At 46.2% G+C, this 12,257-nt stretch overlaps 1 protein-coding gene across 1 annotated transcript; it reads right to left on the bottom strand.

Annotated features, from left to right (window-relative positions):
* Positions 1 to 3,710: 3,710 nt before the first annotated feature.
* LECT2 (leukocyte cell derived chemotaxin 2) lies at positions 3,711 to 6,699 on the bottom strand. The gene is made up of 4 exons (XM_010116959.2): positions 6,452 to 6,699; positions 5,121 to 5,217; positions 4,836 to 4,981; positions 3,711 to 4,312 (listed from the first exon to the last, which is right to left on the bottom strand). The coding sequence occupies exons 1-4, from the start codon at positions 6,495 to 6,497 to the stop codon at positions 4,146 to 4,148; spliced, it is 456 nt and encodes a 151-aa protein (XP_010115261.2). The 5' UTR covers positions 6,498 to 6,699; the 3' UTR covers positions 3,711 to 4,145.
* Between the last annotated feature and the right edge of the window lie 5,558 nt (positions 6,700 to 12,257).

The raw sequence follows: 12,257 nt of genomic DNA, 5'->3' as shown, positions 1-12,257 counted from the left end.
TGTGAACTCACATGCTCATTCCAAGGAAGGAATTGCAGCACCTCAATCCACTCTGCCAAGTCTTGTGAAGGAAAGGCTGGGTGTACAGCCAGCCAAGCTGACAGGCATGAGGAGAGAAGTACAACTCTGCTGTAGGTGTACAGACACTGAAGAAGCTTTTCTCCAAGTCCTGTTTTGCAGTCTGGTATTTGTAAAATGGCTCTAAGCTACCCATTCTTTGTGATTTTTTTTTTTTTTTCTGTCTCATTTGTTTTACAGAGCTGACTCCAAATTTCTCATAGCCGTGTACATTTTTTATATTTTCTCCAGAAGACATCTTACTCTGTTCTTTCTAAAACATACCAAAATGTCATTTGCTACAATAATATATCTAATGCACTTCCGGTAACATATTCTTAGTAGAACAGTTTTCAAGTGTCTGATATTGCAGCTGAGAGTTCTCAGTGTGTTCCCTGTCTTTCCTGGGCGAGCTGGAAGGTGCAGACCTCTCACCTTGGCCATGAGGAAGCTCTGAACCGAAGCCAGTGGGATTCCTGCGTTGGGCAATGCAGATGTTAGTCTAACAGTCGGTAGGTGCAGTTGTGAAAGACACAAACTGGCCGCTTAGGACACACTAACAGAAGGATATGGAACAACTGGCCGGCGTTGCACAGCCCCTGGGAGCTGCAGTTGCACCATTTCCTTCCCTGTGGTGAGGAGCGGGCAAGGAGATGGAGAGGAGCCCCCATGCAGCGCTGCGAGGACCACACCGAGAGCGGGTGGGCTGACTTGGGAAATGCTGATTTCTTTCTCTTGCATGAACAGTGTGAGTTCCCTGTTTCACCCCTTTTACGTCAGTAGCAACTTCCCTGGCTGTGTAAGTCCCTTAGAGGTCTTGTTATAGGCTCAGCAAGAGCGCAGTGGGCAAACACGAGTGTTTGGGCTGACACCAACAGGCGGGGAATGAGTTAAGCCTGATGCCATCCAGGAGAAATCCCTACTTTGTTATCCAGCCTTTCCAAAGATACTGTGGCTCTGCCGTGTAAATCACGTAGTGTTTCAGGAGGATCCACTGCCAGTCACCAGGGCTGTTGGATAGATGGTACCTGCCACGCATGTGTCCGTAAACCTTGCAAACATTAGACTAGTGCCTCTTAACATTAATTATCTTAACATTTACTCCTAATGAGAAAAGTCAGATGGCAAAATGATGGAATAAGGTTTTTGAAGGAAAAAAGCTTGGAAAACTGTGAGACACACCTGAGCAATGGAGCAGAAACATCAGCAAAAGCCAGGGCTAAACCCTGAGCCAGAGCAAATCCAACTCCTCAGCCAAGGCCTGCGGTTTCCTTCCAGCTGTGCTGCCATCCTCCTTTGGTTGCCCCCATTGTTTTCTTTACACACGTTTCAGGTCGGTGGAATTCAACCAACGTCCAAAACCTGATGGTTTGATCCATAAAGTCCTTTCCTCTTTGCAACCTCTGTGGGGCTGCAGCCCTAGCGAACTGGATAAATGAGAGCTGCACATCTTATTTCTTGGTGATGTTACAGTATCATAACTGTAGGTTTGCCAGGCTTGTTAGCAGGCAACTGAAAAAGGTAAATTCTCTTCCTAACTGTATTTTATAGAAAAATTGCCTTTGTCTCTCTTGACTAGCCTGGTGTCTTTGGTGTGGGAGCTGAGCACTCGCTTCCCAGCTGATCTGTGTACGGTAGGTTATTAAAGAACCTTAAAAGCTGTTTCTCTGAAAAATTAATAATATTCTTTGTGCTTATTGTTATAAAAAGAAATCTATTTTAAAAATTAACTCTAGAAGAATTTACTTGTGCAATTAGCAGCACAGGCTTTCATGGTGAAAATCAAGCTGGCGCAACATAGAACAAATTGCACTCACTATTTATTCAGGCTTTTGGTCACTGACAAGGCTGAGATGAGAGGAATTTTGCCACAACAATGAACTAAGCTTTGTGTACACGCCTTATATTGTAGTGTAGCTGGAAAATCAGCAGGTTGTGCTAGCTGATCAGCCAAAAGGCACGGCTGGGCACGTCATTTTAAGCAGTTAGCAGGCTCTAGGACATTGGGCTGGTTTGCCCTTCTTCTTGGCTAAGTATGAGCTGAAGATGAAGCTGAAGTTGTGCTGGTGCACAGTTCTGATTGAAGACTCCGCCTCGAATTTATTTTGCCTTTATTAACATAATTGCTAAGCCTGAGTGAGGCAAGTTTTAATGGGGATGACTGAGGCACACAAAATAAAATCTTCTTGCTACCTATGTCCTGTCTCATGGGGAGGATAAGACTCTGGCTGAATCCTTCAAAAGTCCTTTAATGCTCAGGGAAACAGAAGGCTGTAGTGTAGATTTGGGTTACAGCCTTAGGCAGTTAGTCTGGGACCTTGTGGTACAAAGTTACAAAATCAAAAGGAGAGCAAGGAAAAGGATTCCTGCGGATCTGGTGCAGAAAAAAAACCCAATTCTGCATGGCCCTAAAATAGTAAGTTATATTTACTTTTTCTTCTTTTCTGCTGGGTGACAGCCCCAGCTAAAACTGGGAAGTTTTAGCATTTGCCCCGTACCTCTCTCAGGTACCTGCAGGAGCATCCCACGTCCCTGCACCAAAGCACTGCACCTCCCTGTGCCACTGGGAAAACTCCAATTAAATAACGGCTCCCCGAAAAGGTTTGTGAAACTAACCTGTCTGTGGGGACAGACGAGAAAAGTGCTGAGCTGTGGTCGTTAACGTACGGGGGAAAATGTAACTTGTAGAGGAGGAAAGTGTGTTGGCTGGAGGCTCAGGGCCCTGCTCAGTCAGCAAGGTCAGCGCCGTCCTTCGTTAGAATTTGCGTGGAGAAGTGGGGGCTTGATTCGGACCTTCCCTTTTCAAATGTGAGAAGTTGATAACTGGGCTAAAACCTGGGATTTTACCCCGTGAATCTTAGGTAGGAGTCTTTCTTTTCTGTAGGCAACCAACTTCCTGACAAAAATTAAAAAAAAAAAAATAGTCGAAACTGGAGAACGCTGAGGACTTTTGCTGAAATGCTTCTGCTTTTAGTACAAGGAAAAGGATTTTTTCACTGCAAACTCAATTGTATTGACTCGCCTTCTGATTTCTGTCTGTCCCTGCAGACTTGAGCTGTGTATTTACATGGATGTGCAGATTTTTTATTCACAGCAAAATTAAAGTGGTTCCTGGGGAAGGGGAACGGTACGCAGCAGGTTCAGCACTTTTCACAGATGTAGCAAGTACCTTTCTGTAGTTTCTTGGCAGAAGCAAATCTGCTGTCAGGACATACAGGGCTCCCACCAAAGCAGCTTCCCTGCTTCTCCGAGGCTGTGGTTGCGTTAGTAAATACGTGAGCCTGCGGCACTCGTAGAGCGCTTTAGGCCTTGAGACTCCCAGTAGCATGCTGGTAGCCTTGGCCTGAAAAGCCCTGTTCTGTTAACAAGAGCTTGTTGTCCCAGGAAAGTCTTCAGCTGATTTACTAACGGAAAGAAATGCCTCACTTGGACAAAAAGAAACCTGGGTGTGCCAGGGCTGTCCTGAAGCAGGAGTCTGGGGAAAAGGAGTGAGTTACTTCATTAATGTTGTTTTATGTTTTTGGTCATGGGCCCCAGGAAAGATTTGGGTTTCAGCTTGATACATTTTTTTTTTTTTTCCCCAGCTGCATGAAAAAAAGCAGAACCCAGCCCAAAGTCAGTGACAGCACCAAAGAAATTCAAAGCAATTTATAGTGAAGCAACCTTTTAATAATGTGATTTTCCATTTGCAAGCGAAAGGAAATGTCTAACTTATTGAAGAAATCTTCATGTTTGGCTGCAGAGAGAGCAGAGAAGCCCAAGACGGGTGAGCTGCAGCACGACGCTCTGCTGAGCATCGAGGACCCATCATCTCCCAGCCGCTCGTCCGTTCCCCGCTGCTTCAGCCTTCGTCTATGAGTGCAGCGACGTGCAGAGTGCGATAGCAGCTTTAAAGCGTGGGATACATCTTATTCTGAGTCTGTTTATGTTCAGATAACCACGAGCATTTTGCTCATGGATACTTTTTAGGTGGAACAACTGTTCAGGCTCAGTGGCTTCCATCTTACTACAGTGACTACCTATGCCCTGGCAATTTAAACACACAAGTGAGGGAAGGAAGGCTTTGCCCCTGGTGTGCAGCCTCCCATTTACAGATTGGAAGTAGGATTGGTTAAGTCACAGTTTTGGATATGGACATGGGACGTAATTCCACGGTAGACCCTTTGCATGGGCAGCAGGATGCCAATTTTCTCTCCCTTGTTGATGGAGCCGCTGTACTTGACGGGTTTGATGTAGAACATCTTCACGCAGAATCCTGTTAACGAGGGAGAGAGAAGAGAGGGAAACTTGCTCCAATTACATGATTTAAAAGCCTAGCAAAGTCATAACGTTCAGTAGCAAAATACAAATGACAATAAAATGATAAGAGATTCAGCAGCAGAAAAAGTTACGGAAAATGCTGTGATGCTCCTACAGCATCAAGAAGAGAGAACAGGAAAAGAAATAAATTAAGATGGAAGAAGGTGGGAAAGGGGATTAAGGTGAGTAAAACTGTATGAGCAAGTCAGAGGCTGTTCCTTTAATTATCAAAAATGTGCAAAGGGACCAATTTCATCCTTTGACTTTTTTAATAGGGTTGAAATACTGTAATGCTTTGAATCAATTCTCCTACATTAACAGAACCTGGACTTCAAAGTTAGTTTTCACTAGGATTCACATGCAAGCACACTGCAGTTTGGGTTGGGTTCATGAGTTTTGCCTCAGTTTAAAGCTCTGTAAAGGAATTGGCATGTTTTGCAAGCAGGCTTTGCAAGATGTGCGTCATTCTGCTCTGGTACCTGATCCTGAAAGCTGGACTCCATCGTCGATGGCGTTGCCGTTTCCGTAGGGTCTGGCTCGTTTGTCGATCTTCCCCGAGAAGGGTGCGTACACCACCGAGCCGTCCTCGCACACCACGTCCACTCCCTTGTGCCTCTTCCCTCCTCTGAAGAAAAGCAAAGTGGGTTAGCCCACAGCAGAGCGCCTTGCCTGCTAGAAACCCTCCTCTTCCCCAGTTTTTCATGCTTATTTTTATTTTAAGACAGTTTCAAGCGCAGCCATGTCCCGTCAGCCCAGCCCAGGACCTGGGGTCATTGTATCTGCCGCAGCCGTGGGAGTCGCAGCCTCTGATTTTATTTGTGGGTTGACCTGAGCAGATATTTGCCCATTGTGCTGCAGCAGCTAGAAAAGAAGAAAAGAGAAGAACAGAAGATGAGACTCACAAGCTAGAAAAGGGATTTCCCAGCCTGTGTGGTCGAATTAATAGCAAGGTCCCTTTGGACTTTGCTGTAAGTTCAGCCTAGTTTCTAGTTCAGGCTTCAGGGAACTAGAAAGTTTTAAGGCAAGTTAACTTTAGGGATGCAATGAAACAACATTTATTTGTTTTATGCTTTGCCTGGTGACATTTGAGGGTACTTAAAGCAGTGGCTTCAAAGCAAAAATGCAGAACAAACAGATCTGGAGGGGGCATCATGGGGTGACCCACTCCTCTCCCATTGCCTGGGGCAGGCGTGCTGCGCTGTGTTCACGTGGGTTGGAGCTACGGGATGTCTGTGCCTGGAAAGTGATCTGAGCCACCCAGGACCTTGGGATACTGAGCTCTACCTGTAAAAATTAGAGCTGAGAGAGACCCACCAAGTCCATTCCTATTCCCTAACGTGGGATCCAGTCAAACCCGTGCTGATCCTACGGCCCTGGCGATGTCCGAGAGAGCAAAGACATTTGTGGAGGAGAAGGGGGGAAAGGCAACCCCTGGCAGCCCTGCTCCCCCCACTAAAACTAGCAGGGTTTCCCATGGGATGCTCCAGCAAGAACAGGGCTGATCTAGCAAGAAACAACGTGTTGAGGTTTATCTGCGGGTGCAGGCAACGTCCCCGTTGGGCGCTGGGAGTATAGGCAAACAGGGGAAATGATGTGTTGGGACCGAAGTCTGGTGCTAAAAGGGTGCAGGAAATCCCTAATGCCTTCCTCAGGGCCTTTGTCCTCGGTAGTCTTCATTTATTTCAATGAATTGTGGATTCTTTGTGAAATCAAAGGTGATGACATTAAGCACAGAAACATCTCTGGGAACACTCGATGCTCAGCGGGCTGATCTTTTAGTAAAAGGCTTTTAAGAAAACATGCATGCTGTTAGCAATTGATATGCCTCAGCTGATTCTTTCTTAATCAGTCAACATTATTACTCCAACAAAATTCTGCCACAACTCTTTACCATATCTAAAAAGGATTTTTCCGTGGAGGTTTCTATGCAATGTGAGAGGAGTTATTTTCAAAAGCAAAAACTGTCAGGGAACAAATCAGTTCTCTCTAAATCCTTACAGATACACTTCACTTAAGGAAAAAAAAAAAAAAAAAGGAGAAATAAGAAGAAGGCAGGTTACAATGAGCAGTGTTTACCAAAATTCAGCTAACTCACCACTGGAGATCGCAATTGCGAGGATGACTGTTGTGACCCTGTGCATTTTCACGTGCCTTGAGAGCTCTGCTTTCAAAGTGGAAGGTCTAAAACACTTGGCTTTCTATTTATACATCCCAACAGAGGCTGTATTCAGATTTTTCCAGCCAATCAGAAAATTTATGTGGTCTCAGTTCTTTTTCTTGTTAGGTTCAGGCCAAGAGCAAGAACTGACAGCAGCCCTTGAGGTGCACCAACCATCCTGGCCGACTGCCGGTGCAGGGGCTCCAACCCATTTAGTAATAGCAGCTACGGGGTTTTGTTTGCCTTTGTTTACAACGAAACCATGAACATGAAGCCCAAATTTTAAGGATGATTTGTAAGTATTTCTCTTCATTCCTGCCTGTTGCACAATCCTGAAGTTGAGCAAGATAGCTTGAGTGGAGAGAGGGGAAAGAGTTCAAATGAACTTTAAAAAAATTAGCTAGGCAGATGGACACCTTGTACTCCCACCATGGCTGTTGCTTCATGCGAGGAAGTTCAGCCAGGTGGACACAGCTCTGTGCCACACATCACACCCAACCTCATGCTGGAAAATTTGGTAACCTGTGAGATGAGACCCTTGCACCCCGGTTTTATGAGCCAGCTTCATTAACGCATCCCAGCTATCGCCGTGTTGCTAGTGATGAACCTTCAGCAGGAACAGTGGAAGAGACATATGTTTACAATCTGCACTGAGCCTGAATGGAAGATGTTATAAACCCTATAATATTGTGGCTGAGAAAAATTACAGGAAATTGAAGAAGAGAACACTGGAGCATGAACAAGGCCACCTCAAGGGTTGTTTCTGGGAAGGAAGGGAATGCGATGCCCTGGTTTACAGCCAGGAGCTGGAAGTTGGTTGTCTTCTCGGCTCTTTGCCCACCCGGTCTGTGCTACTGGGAGCCACTGACTGTTTTGTTTCCCCACGCAATAAAAACTGAGAGCCTTGGTTAGGTCAAGCTTTGGGTCAGGGCTCTCAGCCGGGATGCTGTGCCCTCGCTGTCTCTTTTGTGGCACCACATGGGGGAAGACCGGCTCTACATCCCGAAACTGAACCAAGAGCAGTTCTGCTGCACAGGATCCAAACTCATTTTTGCCAGTGATGGAAACATCAGCTGCCAATGGATGCAGCTGAACAGAAGTTGTATTTCACGGGAAAAGAACATGATCCCATCAGGATGTCTTTGAGACACACGTGCTGCCTTCCCCTTTCCCCTTATCCCTGTGAAGTGTCACCCAACTACATCACTCACCTCTGTCACCCAGTAACAGTGACGGGCTTGGCTTGGACAGAGCCAGGACCTGAACTCAAGCCCACAGCTTGGAGTGGGCTTCATAGCCTGGTGGAGACCACGTGAGACGTTTCCGCTCCAGACAACCCACTGTGAATCAGCAAGGCAAGGAGAGCCGTGCCGCTCCTGCTACACGAGGGGTTTGAACCTGCCGCCACCTTCCCACGCCCCACACTCTCATTTGAGTCCCTGCCTGATTTTTTTCTCCAGCAGAAACACCCCTGGTCTACTGCTTTCCTGCTCATCAGATGTTACACAAAGAGAGGGGAAAAAAAATCTATTTGACAGTAACATTTTGAAACAGTATGTTTAGGCAGAGTATGTAAGAGAAAAAATGACAATACCTCGCTCCCTGTGACGCTTCTCGTGCCCAGAGCACAGTTAAACCAATTCAGATAAAATTGCATTATTTTAAATTCGTTTTGTTAATTACTAATTTTGTTAGAAACTTACCAATTGAGATCAAAGAGGAGAAAAGCACGAGTGAAGTAATTCTGTGCATTTCCTCAGAAGCTCAGAAAATTAACTTTTTTTCCTAATTCTGTTACTAATAAATATCCTGAAGGCCAGATGCTTTCTCAGTTCCAAATTGCAGATGCAGTTTAGTTCAGCAGAGGGGGACGTACCATGGTGAGATGCACCAGGAAAACCCACCAGGGCCAAGGGCATTCTTCAAAAAGAACAGTAAGCTCTCTCGGCCGTCAGCCCATGCCATCTCTGATGTTTCCCTGACTCAGGAGAGCAGCCACAACAGCTAACTCCTGCTTGTGTCCCAAATTAGGGGTGTCATCAATACACTTGGCCACGTAGACTCTTGAAAAAGTCCATCTCCTCTGAGATGTGTCCCACTGAGAAATATGGGTTAAGAGCTTTTTGGAAATCTGGATTCCTGATGAAAAATGCTGACATTTTACATTATACTCTGAGATAAAGATCAGGGAGGGAAGTGTGATTAATGCAGATTTTGTGTGAGCTCTGCAAGAGCAGTGATGCTTTGCTTGCCTTCTCTGTGCCCACCACGCTGCCGTTCACGGGGTGACAGCTTTATTGCACGTCTGAACAACATCCCAAGGACTGGAGCAATGCATGTAACCTACCAATTTTTTTTTTTCACATTTTGCTTGTTACCAGCTGCAGCTATTTTTTTTTTTTCTTTTTTCTTTGTAGAAAAACCGGTTGCAGAAAGGTGGCAGCGATTGGCAGTCACTTAACTTTGCATTGACGGCAGGTGTGTGAAAGAGTTAAAGCAGGACGGGGGGAGCAAAACAGAGGGTAGAACCTGTGTAATGCAGGGATGAAGGCTCCTTTCCTTGGGAGGAGATGGGGGAAAGCGTGCTGGAGGTAAGTGAGGCAGGACAGGGCTTTTCCACATCTCCCACGGTGCTGGGAGCCACTGGGAAATAGAGGTAAGAATGCGTGCGTGGGAAAGGCGATCCTCTGTAGCAGGTGTGTCTGGAGAGGGGAAAAACCCCAAATCCTGCAGCTTTGTGGGCTTTGCAGAGCACCCTGGGGTTTGTGAGCACCCACGGGGCTGCACTGGGGGTAATGCCTGGGGAGGTGGGTGTCCCGATTGCCAGGGATGAAGGAGTGGCAGCATGGTGAACTGCGGGTGAGCACCGCAGTGCAATCCAATTAAACGTAATTTGAATAAGATTAAATTTAAAAGACAATGACATTAAATCTTAGCTCAAAAACTCATCAAACTCACTAAAAGCAATTTCCAAAATTGTAACCATGCTGGGATCTAATAAAGTTTTCATTAACAGGGAAGTGTTTGACTCAGCCTGTCACTTAGCAATACGAGTTTTGGTTTTTTTTCCCTGTTATGGAAGGGATGCAAATAGCTGTCATAGTTTCCTTTCTGTTTTACCGAGTACCGAGGCATGACTGAGTTTGTTGGCAATGCTCTAAAGGCTGCGAATTCCCAACTACCTTGTGCTAAAAATGCCCCTGGCTCCTCCCTCCCACCCCTTCAATTCTGAGGTTTTTGGTAACGCAGGTACAGTGAAGCTCACAGCTTGCTCTGGCTTTTGCTTTCCTGGAATTACCCAACGTATAAACCCAACAGACAGGAGCCTTCTCAGTTCCTTCTGTTCAACACTTAGCACAACCCGAAACACCTAAACATGCTTGAAAGACCTTCAGATCAAAACAGGGTGACATCCCTGGGTATGGGTAGATTGCAGCAGAGAAGAGGGGCAGTTTGGTTACCTAAATGTCAGGTTTTGGAAATATCCAGGTTTTGCAAGATCCTAGTTTAATTTCTAGCATGAAATTAAGGGAAGTGAGGCCCAAGGCGTGGTACTGCAGATGTCTGTTATCAACGTCTTATTTTTCTTCTCTTTTTTTTTTTGATGGTGGCAAACACCACATGTGAGCCATTCAAGGAGGCGATGAGCTGCAGTCTCATGTGCCAGCATGCCTTCTCCTTGTGCTGGGTCATCTTACCCACTTCCTAGAGACTGTCAAGTGCATAAAAGAGTCTGAATGAGTAAAAATCTGCCTACGTGGAAAACAACTTATTGCTTTCGTTATTATGCCTGTTAAAAAAAAAAAAAAAATTGGAGGAACAGGGTGTTCTGGAGAGCACTCTGGTGTCCAAAAGCAGCTGGTTCCTCTGCCTCCCCTTCTCTGATAACATCTTGGACTCTTAAAGAAATAAGAAATGGTTTATCACCCAAAAGTGTTTTAGAATTATTATTTCTTATTTTTTTTAAGACCAAACATTTTTGTTGTTAGCATGTTAGGATTCCTGAAATGCAGCATCCAGCTGGTGTAATGGGCACTGAGGGAAAGGATGGTAATGAAACCCAATTTAACTAATGAGTGTAATTTAGAGGGAGGCTTTCTTGCAGAGTTTCGCGGGAAATAGTTTAGAAACGTTCAGCCTGTGGAAAAGCAGGGTTTTGTGCTTCCTCAAAAAGCCTTGCTTCAATCTGTAGAAACACACAGTGGTTTTCTATTAGTTAATGGGGGCAACGGAAGATGCTGTGTGCAGTGATGAAAATGCACTCGTCTCTCCAGCTCTTCCCCAGCCGATGGGGAGCTGCCCCCGCGCTGTCCCACAAGATGCCCCCCCAGCCCAGGCAAGACCCAGTTTGTGAAGCTTTGCTCCCAGTATTTAATTTAGTCTGTTGTTAGCTTTCTTTCTTGCAGAAATAAATTTCTTTGGGGTCGCGGGTCCCTGTGAGCATGGTGGGGTGCAATGGGACGAGCTGCACAGCCCCATGTCCCTTCCTGGGTCATCCCCGAGATGTCCCTCATGTTCCGGGCTGATGATCACCATCTGTGTATTCTCCATCAGTGGCCTTATCTCTATTCTTGTCCTGTTGCTGTGTTTGGGAGTATTGTGTTTTTTTTTTTTTTTTTTTTATCTCTTTAAAAAAAAAAATAATCTATTGAGCAAGAGCGCATCTTGCCACAGCTGGGCTCATCCAGGAGAAGCCTGTGGAAACCTGGTCCCAGCCAGGTCTTGGCTTTGGACACCTGAGAAACAGGGCAGGGCAGTGCTGCTCCTTCTGAGCATCATTATGCTCTGGAGATGAACCGGACTGCGCAGCGGCCGCTGAGAACGGCTGGGCTGCCATTGCCCTCTGATGGAAAGCAGGCGAATCCAGTCCTGCTGAGCAGCCCTTCCTCACCTCCCCAGATCGTTACATCTGCGTAGATAGAGATAAAATATCCCTCTGTGTGTGTATTTGCCACCTGTACTGCTCCTTCTCTGATTAAGGGAAGCCCAGCCTCCCTGCTGGGATCTATGGGGATGCTCACCAGCATCTGCCCACTGGGATGAACTGGTGCGTGCAGCCGCTGGCTGCTCAGATGCTCTGGGATCCTTTTTTTCTTCCTTTTTCTGCTTTGCGTGTACAGTTCATCCTGTGCACCTGTGCTGAGGAAGGGGTGTGTGGTGTGGGAGTCCCCTCCCCGCTGTGGGGACGTGGTCTTTATCCAACATGAAACGCAAACTTGGTGGCTGCTCCTAACAGAGGTTTGTGGGCAGAAATGGAAAAGTTGCTTTGCTTTTCTTTCCTCACACATCTACGCGCTCCCGCTCCTCGCAGCATCCCAGGCTGTGCTCCGGCGCCTTTGCTGCCATTTGGAAGAAGGAAGGGAGATATTTATCTCACCACAAATAGTTTAATTCAAAATCCCCAACCAGGTCTTGTGCCCAGGATCCCAGATCTCCCCAGTCTGGGTACCCCAGCCTCCAGAATCAGCCCACAACCATCTTCTCAGTGCTTCAGCATTAGCAGCGCAGAGAACTGCGATATATTGCGTATTTACATATGAAAGCACATAAAAATGACTATAAAAATAAGCGATAAAGCTGTTGTGGTGATGGTTATGCTCTGTGTTCAGCGGATCTTCTGTTACGCTTTAAGAGGAGCCGTTGTTGGATTTTTAAAAGCTGCAGAGAGGAAATGTGGGGCAGGAGCTGAGGCTGGATTTGCTGATGGGTGGAGGCAGACACTGCCTGTGCCCTGTACCCTGGG

This window comes from Chlamydotis macqueenii, chromosome 14 (assembly GCF_036417535.1).
Source record: "Chlamydotis macqueenii isolate bChlMac1 chromosome 14, bChlMac1.mat, whole genome shotgun sequence".
Lineage (NCBI taxonomy): Eukaryota > Metazoa > Chordata > Aves > Otidiformes > Otididae > Chlamydotis > Chlamydotis macqueenii.
Note: the sequence above shows the minus strand (reverse complement) of the source record. Positions and strands in the feature narration are given on the sequence as shown.